General features: G+C 31.7%; 1 protein-coding gene across 2 annotated transcripts; it reads right to left on the bottom strand.

The window, feature by feature from the left end:
- Positions 1-1,845: 1,845 nt before the first annotated feature.
- Positions 1,846-6,148, bottom strand: LOC111912856 (peroxisome biogenesis protein 16). 2 transcript variants are annotated; one of them, XM_023908583.2, is made up of 8 exons: positions 5,737-6,148; positions 5,216-5,273; positions 4,612-4,837; positions 3,567-3,844; positions 3,176-3,426; positions 2,993-3,060; positions 2,846-2,907; positions 1,846-2,093 (listed from the first exon to the last, which is right to left on the bottom strand). In XM_023908583.2, exons 1-8 carry the CDS (start codon positions 5,803-5,805, stop codon positions 2,032-2,034), a joined length of 1,074 nt encoding a protein of 357 aa, XP_023764351.1. In that variant the 5' UTR covers positions 5,806-6,148; the 3' UTR covers positions 1,846-2,031. The 2 variants fall into 2 exon arrangements, with proteins under 2 accessions (XP_023764351.1, XP_023764352.1); XM_023908584.3 differs by having other exon boundaries at positions 5,200-5,273; positions 5,737-5,803.
- Between the last annotated feature and the right edge of the window lie 1,376 nt (positions 6,149-7,524).

Here is a 7,524-nt window from a genome sequence, read left to right as displayed (position 1 = left end):
AACTAGATTTTGGGGAAATGAGATGGGTGTCACGTGAAAAGAAAATAGGAGAATATGCATCTTTTCTTAGCGACATAAATTATGGTGTTGTTGTAACACGATTGTGGACCAAGAAACGTGGGCAAGGTCTATTACAAGGTCACAATATGGGAGATATGCTTATGCTTAAACTGGTAGAAGTGGAAAAACCAAATTCTTTTAAAGTCAGCATGTGGTACTTCCCCCATGAATGTTTGAATGTTGATCTCGTAAATGAGTGATAGACTTGTTAGCGTTCTTATCTAATTTGATTTTAACATGAACAGTAGAATTTGCGTATGTGGAAGATTTTCAAGATGTTAAGAACTGCCTTTGTTGGATCTGCATGCATGAGTAGGTTGGTTCTCATCACCCTCGTTGTGGACTTCCATTTATAATTTGTTTTTGTGTAAATTGATGTCCTTTTAAAGTGTATAGTTATAACATATATATTAATGAAAAGCCAAAGAGAAAAAGATAATAAAACCTTTACAGCAGGTAGGATTCGAGTATTGAATTGGATAAAAAGAATTTCATAAGATCTGCAATTCGGCTAGAAATTGACCAAGTGAGAAACAATGGGATATTAAACTAATGGACAGGGGTATACTAATGAAAATTATAGGGCTTAGAAAGTTAATTTAAAGAAGTTATTGATGTTACATTGGTATATAAATATTGTGGCATGTCCTCATATAGCCCTTTTGACAACCTACTTTGGGATTACTTATGATTTGGGCCTTGTGCAATTTGCTACAATGCTTTTCAAAACCTTTAAAAAGATGTTCTAAGTTACTATCATTATCAAAATTACAATATAAGCCAAAACAAGTTCAAATCAGGTTCCCACTATTCGGAAAGCTCCTTATTTCAAAGGCGTAAATTTAAATAAAAAAAATATCCCTTAGATACTTGATAAGTTTGATTTGTTTTTGAGATTATCAAAGGAACAATAGTCCCCCCACAGGGTAGTTGATGGATCTAGGGTAATTCCTCCCATGACCTCATCGAGTTTTAAGAATTGCAAGCAACGATCCTACAAGCTCTTCTCACGAACATGGTAAAAAACATTTATGTGATATGAAGAAAATGGGAATTCGAAATTGTTGTGTGTGTGTGTTCTCAACGAAAACATACCCATTTTGTTTTTATTGGTTCTTGAATCGCCTTCCGAACCTTGATCGATGAATTAACATAAATCGATTTCAGATTTCAAGCTTCATCCAAGGTTCTTGACTCACCTTCATGATTTTTTTTTTTTTAATGATGGGGCATCCGGTGGTGGTGGTGGTTGTGGAAGGGAGGTAGTGGGTGGTAGTTTTAGATTTGATTCAGTTTTCTAAAGATTAATTTAAATTATAAAAGAAAATGAAATCATAGAGACTAACCATGCATGAAATGAAACCATAAGAACCAAACATATAGTCGCTTTGATAATTGCACTTAACCGGTATGTTTTGGCAAACCATACAAATCAATCAATCGCTTAATTTTGTCTAAATACATGATAGAACAACACAAAATATGCTTTTACATAAACATACTGCATTTTGATCTTCTCGTTCTAGAATTGTTGTATATGTTGCTACTGCTTTGGGATATTACAAACATTATGGACTTAAAGGTAGATTTTGAACTTGCTTGAAGTAAATAATAAAGTTGAAAACGTTTTTATTTAACTATCCTATGAAATCTCAAGTGATGCACAACATCTCATAAAAGTTCAAACAAAAAGGGTGAATGATGTAAAAAAATGTTGCTATTGTTTTACGAAATTACAAACATACATTGCAGCCATTTCAACATGAAAACAAGAAGACCCGATGATTTCAACAAATAACTTATACGTATAAGATTAGAATTACAATACAATAATCCACGGATCACCTCGAATACATCAAGAAAACATCATGTTATTCTAGAAAATCATCCTCTCAGAATTTCACAAGCAAAGCAAATCATACGAATGTTTGCTTAAACTAACATGACATACAATTTAGTTCCATTCATGAATCAAGAACCAGACATGTAGGTGTAACGTGTTTGGGCTCCAACCAAAAGTTCAATCAACTTTGCTGCAAAACACATGAAAATAACAAAGGGATTGGTTAAATAAACACTTCATTTATTTGTTAAAAATTTATTTATTGATGTTTATAATATTTTATTGTATAAAACAATTGTACATATAAAAACTATGATTTACTAAGTTATTCTATATACTTTTATTACTGTAAAACAAAAAAGAGCTATAAAACATAATTTATTTATTGAATGGATGGATGCCATGTACGACATGATTGGTTTTGTAAATGGAGAGTGTCATTTAACTTAAGATGGTAAAACAATGGATGACATATACCTTTTTTAGTTGTTCTCACAATTTGTAAAGTAAAAAAATTTGAGTCTATGTTTTCCACATATTTGGTAATCGGTACACACGTTAAAAAGAATTACAAGATTTTTAAATAATGAAATCAAAATAAATAAATAAAAACAATGATAAATAATAATATGATTTAAGAAAATTTATATAATTAATTTACACAAAAATTATCATCTAATATGTAATTAAAACCCATTAAAAAAGAAGGGCTTAATGATTAAAAAGTTGATGGGTGAGAGTTTCAATGTAAAAAGAGTTTGACTTTGATTAGACAGACTGTACTGCATTTGGCTCGGCTCCCATTAAACTGAAACTCGGACTTTTGATATCACTAAAATTGCAATTTTTAACCCGCCAAAAAGGTGGGATTGGGACTCGCTCTGTGCAAAAGACATAAACGCCCTCCTCATCCTCGTCATCAGTTATTCAAAAACAACAAACCTGTAAGAAACCCAACAACCGGGACATGCTCCAATGTTTTTCCAGTGCTTTCCAGTCTTTGCCTGACAATACAAAGCCAAATCAAAATCCCATCTCAAAAATCAATAAATAAAACGATTTTTACAAATTATATTTAATTATTTATACCGTGTGTATTTCGCGAAACACGGATCTCTCATGAGGTAAAGCGCCAACAACAATTTCCGCCTTCTCAACTGCATTTTATTCAAACCGGAACAAATTAGTAAGTAGAAGGGAACCGTTTTAAGTCTTTGACTAAAATACCCTTCATCATAGCAAACTGCATAAAAACTTTAAGGATATGTTTACCTCGTCCTTCTCGGGATCGGATAGAGGAAGTTTGGGGTCTTTTTGACATGCGATTGATGAAGTCATCCCGATGATGTCAATAGACAAAGAAACCAACCAAGGAAGCCATGATTTGACTCCATATTTTCTTATCAAAAGAACGTATACAAGCGGCCTTGCAATGAACATTACTTCCCCCATCAAAAATAAACTTCCAGAAATACCCTTTTCGGACAAAAAACTCGACATTGTAGGTCTCTTTATCTCCGTTTCTGCAAGCCATAAGCCATACATTAAAATTGCTAAATACAAGAAATAGCAACAAAAACTTTCATATATTTTCCAATTTGTCATATTACAACATTGCTATTTCTTGAATTTAAACCAATTACTAAAAGAAACTGAAAATTACCTGGAAGCTCCATAACTGCACGTTGATGATGTTCTACCCTGCGAAACCATGTTGGATCGGAAAGCATACGGGCATTTTCACCGAACCTACTCATTGCAGAGAGAGCTCTTCCTTGAGGAGTGAAATGACCATTTTGCCCCTGCTGCTGCTGCAATAAACGTCCACGCACATCCTGTTGTTCCGCATCATTTGTAGAATTCCCATCATTCGTTGTCTCCCCTCCATGCAATAACATCTTGTACCCGCTATTTCGCAATAAAGCTAATCTAGCTAGCACCCTGATCATGGGTAAAAGAGTCAAATTATCTGATATCTTGACAATATAAACTATAAATTCAAAACAGTTTCAATTTTCAGCTTCAAAATTCACATCAAATTTCATGATTTATTTGTGAGCAATAATCAACCAATATATAGATTGTATATAAAACACGGCTTATGGCTTAGACTCTTATGCTAAATTATGAATGAATGCATATTAATTTTGAGCCTTGAAAAAACTAGATTTGACTCTCACAAGTTATGCTGATTTTTTTAAGGGTTGTCAAGCATGCTTAAGAGTTAAGGATAATACATAAAGACACAAAGTAACAAATATTACATACTATAAAATATCATTATACAAATAATGAACTAAAAATACATAACATTCAAAGTTGAAGGAACAGGTAGTAAAGGGAAAGTTTAATACCAAATGCGGTGTAAGAAACAGTGATGTGCAGGTGATTTAACACCAAATTTGGTGTAAAAATATGTTTTGGTGTTGGGTTGGAGCCAAAAAAAAAAAGTAAGTTTGACAGCTGACATTGTAAGGTCAAACAGTCCACTGTTTGACTTTGATAATTCACAACAAACTTTTTAAATTTCGAAAAATTATCAATCATAAATCAAAGCATGTACGAAACACTACTTATGCAAAGATCTGATGCTAAAGCTACCAACGAATGCATATCAATATTGAATCTTGAATGAACTAGATTTGACTCTTAAAAGTCAAATGTTGACTTTTTCAATAAGAAATTGGTCATAGAGAGACACTACTTACTTTGTGGCTTCTGTAACAGCAAGGAAATTCCATCTATTGTCATCACCATAGAAATGTTGTGCCACAACTTCAACCAAAGTTTCCACGTCTTTCATCAAAGTCAAAAACAATGAATATGGAAAAGAAGACGCCTCCATATGTCTTGTATGCATTTGGGATGGATTTGTTGGAGTCGTTTCAATTATATGTTCATTCACAGCAGTCATTATACCCAATATCGATGTTACTGCATAACAAAAAAAATATGTCATAAGGAGTCCACTTTGACTTTTAAACATCTATATTTGACTTTTCATGTGTCAAAAAAATGTTACTTTTGGACTGCATTTGTTACATGGAACGGGATTGGACTTTACTTTACTGAACAGAACAAGATTTTAGGGATATTTTGGATGATGAGGACGAGGAGGGTATTTACGTCTTTTCGGTGGGACAAACTTTTGTCATTTTTTGTCAGCCTCAATCCAATGTAGGACAAACACAGTATGTGTACTTGTTTTGTATTGTGAGTACAATGTATGACAAACGCATTATAATCTGTTCTCTTTTGGCCTTAAAGATGATAAAAAAAAAGAAGGCAAATGTTACCAAAATATCACAAAACCTGCTTCTGGTACTATTTCTGACTCGGAAAATCTCTCTGGGAGAAGCCATGTCAATCCCTGAAACATTCAATGGCGTATTTTAAATACATTAAATCCTTATATGACATAACAACTTAGAACAATAGCATAATATATAAAATTAAATAAATACCTTAAATCCTAATAGGGAAAGAGTTCATAATGATTTATGATGAAAAAGAAGTTTTAAACGAACTAAAAAGTTAGTAATTTTCCGTTCCCTTAATGAGAAACATGTTATCATCATCTGTAGTCTGTAGTCCACCCCAACATCCCCCCTTTTCAAAACTTGAATTAGGTTTTAAACTTCCATAGTAAAGCAAGTCATGTTGAGCAACTAAAACTTGGGACAAATTGTTGTAGATTTAGAAGCACAAGTATAACACACACTATCAAAAACGATTTACAAGTCCCAATTCGCAAAAGCAACTATCAATAAGCCTCAAGAACAGATGGATTTTGAAGATTTTTTTTTATATTACAAGATATTCAGTAGGCTTACGTTAGCAAGAGACTCTAACGAATGAACATACTCCTTGTTCCTCCGAACCCATCTTTTATAAGCCTCCATAGCTTCGAAGAAACTGTATCTAACTGAACCCCCAAGTCAAAATCCTTGATCCTTGAGTGACTAAAAAGTCAATTCTTGCTCGATTCTTAACTGAACAAGAGTCTGACTTCAAATCTATGGAGATTCAATCGCGTCTCGTTTCAACGACGTATATGTGCAAAAAACCCACATGAACGAAATACTGAAAGTGGAATCTTTTCTGAATGCTTGGTCAATTTGGATCAACCCAGACGAAAAACGACCAGAAAGGAATCAAACCCTTTTGGTGTTGCGATTTGCTGATTTATGTATTTGGTGATGAATGATTGATGACGTATGCATAAGATAGCCTTGAAAAGATGAAAACTTGAAAAGGGTTTTATATTTACAGTTACACCCTAATCTATTTTATACCATTTATTACATAAAATTGATTTTAGGCGCCGCATTCGTAATGCACCGAAACATCTCATCCACATAAATAATACATAAAACTCTTTAAATTTGCTATTGCTATTTGATATCGTTAGGATATCTTTTGTTTAGATGGATAGGTTTGATCCGATTCAATCAAATACATCCAAATTGATTTCGGTTTTTAAAACATGAATCCGAATAGTCCAAACTAAATTCAAATCCAATCCGATCCGATTACAATTCGGTTGGATCGGTTTTATAATTTGGTTTTCAAAAACAAAAATATTTTAAAACGACATATAATTATAATATTATCCAACTTTACACAATAAACGAAAACAAATTATTTAGTTGTGATTTCAAATTTATAAACTACTAATAAGATTATTATAGTTAAATATTTTATAGATAGAAAACTTTTAAGAAAAAAATACATATTGATGTTTTTTTTATCGGCTGAAACGTTTTGAACCTATTTGAAAAAATAAATTACAAAATTAATAAATAACTATAGCAATATATTATAAATAAATAAATAATATTTATTCGGTTTTTTTGGACTATTCGGTTTTTATTTTATAAACCAAAACCAATCCGAAATCCAAAATAATAATTCGGTTTTGTTGAAAACCAATTCAAAAATCTGAAAATCCAAACCAAATTGTTCAACTGGACAATTCGATTTTATCAAATTAGTGAACAACCCTAATTGCTAGTGTTTTCGTAAGATTGAATATGAAAAGCATAGAAATTTACAAATTTAGCTAAATATCTTAATGATCTTTTTCAAAAAAGTAGGCAAAAAATCAAGTTTTTCATAAAAAAAAGTCACTGAAATTGTTGGTTGTTATGCCACCTATGACTTCCTCAAATATAAAATTTTTTTTTTCTCTTGAAATCGCAAATAGCCTAAGGTTACCTGCAATTTCCTCTAGTTAATTTAGTTTTTATTTTATTTTATTTACCTGTGATTTCCGATGTACTTATAAATTTTCTGGATGAATATTGATTTTTAGCCATCGAGAAGGTTGAGAGAATTTCTTGAAGTTGAATGAGGGTTCTTCTAGCTTTTTTAGGTTTGAACTATTCAGTATTGCGGTCAAAAATAACAGTCACCGGCCACTATTTGAAATCTCGGTTGTCGTGGTGGTATAATATTTTTTATATTATATAGAATTTATATTTTGTTATATATATATATATATATATATATATATATATATATATATATATATATATATATATTAGAGTATTAATCAGTAAATTATACTTCAATGCTCAACCTAATTTAGTTAATTAGTATTTCACGTCTTCAACACAATT

This window comes from Lactuca sativa, chromosome 7 (assembly GCF_002870075.4).
Source record: "Lactuca sativa cultivar Salinas chromosome 7, Lsat_Salinas_v11, whole genome shotgun sequence".
Taxonomy (NCBI): Eukaryota; Viridiplantae; Streptophyta; class Magnoliopsida; order Asterales; family Asteraceae; genus Lactuca; species Lactuca sativa.
The sequence above is the reverse complement of the archived record's forward strand: the minus strand, read 5'-3'. Positions and strand labels throughout refer to the sequence as shown.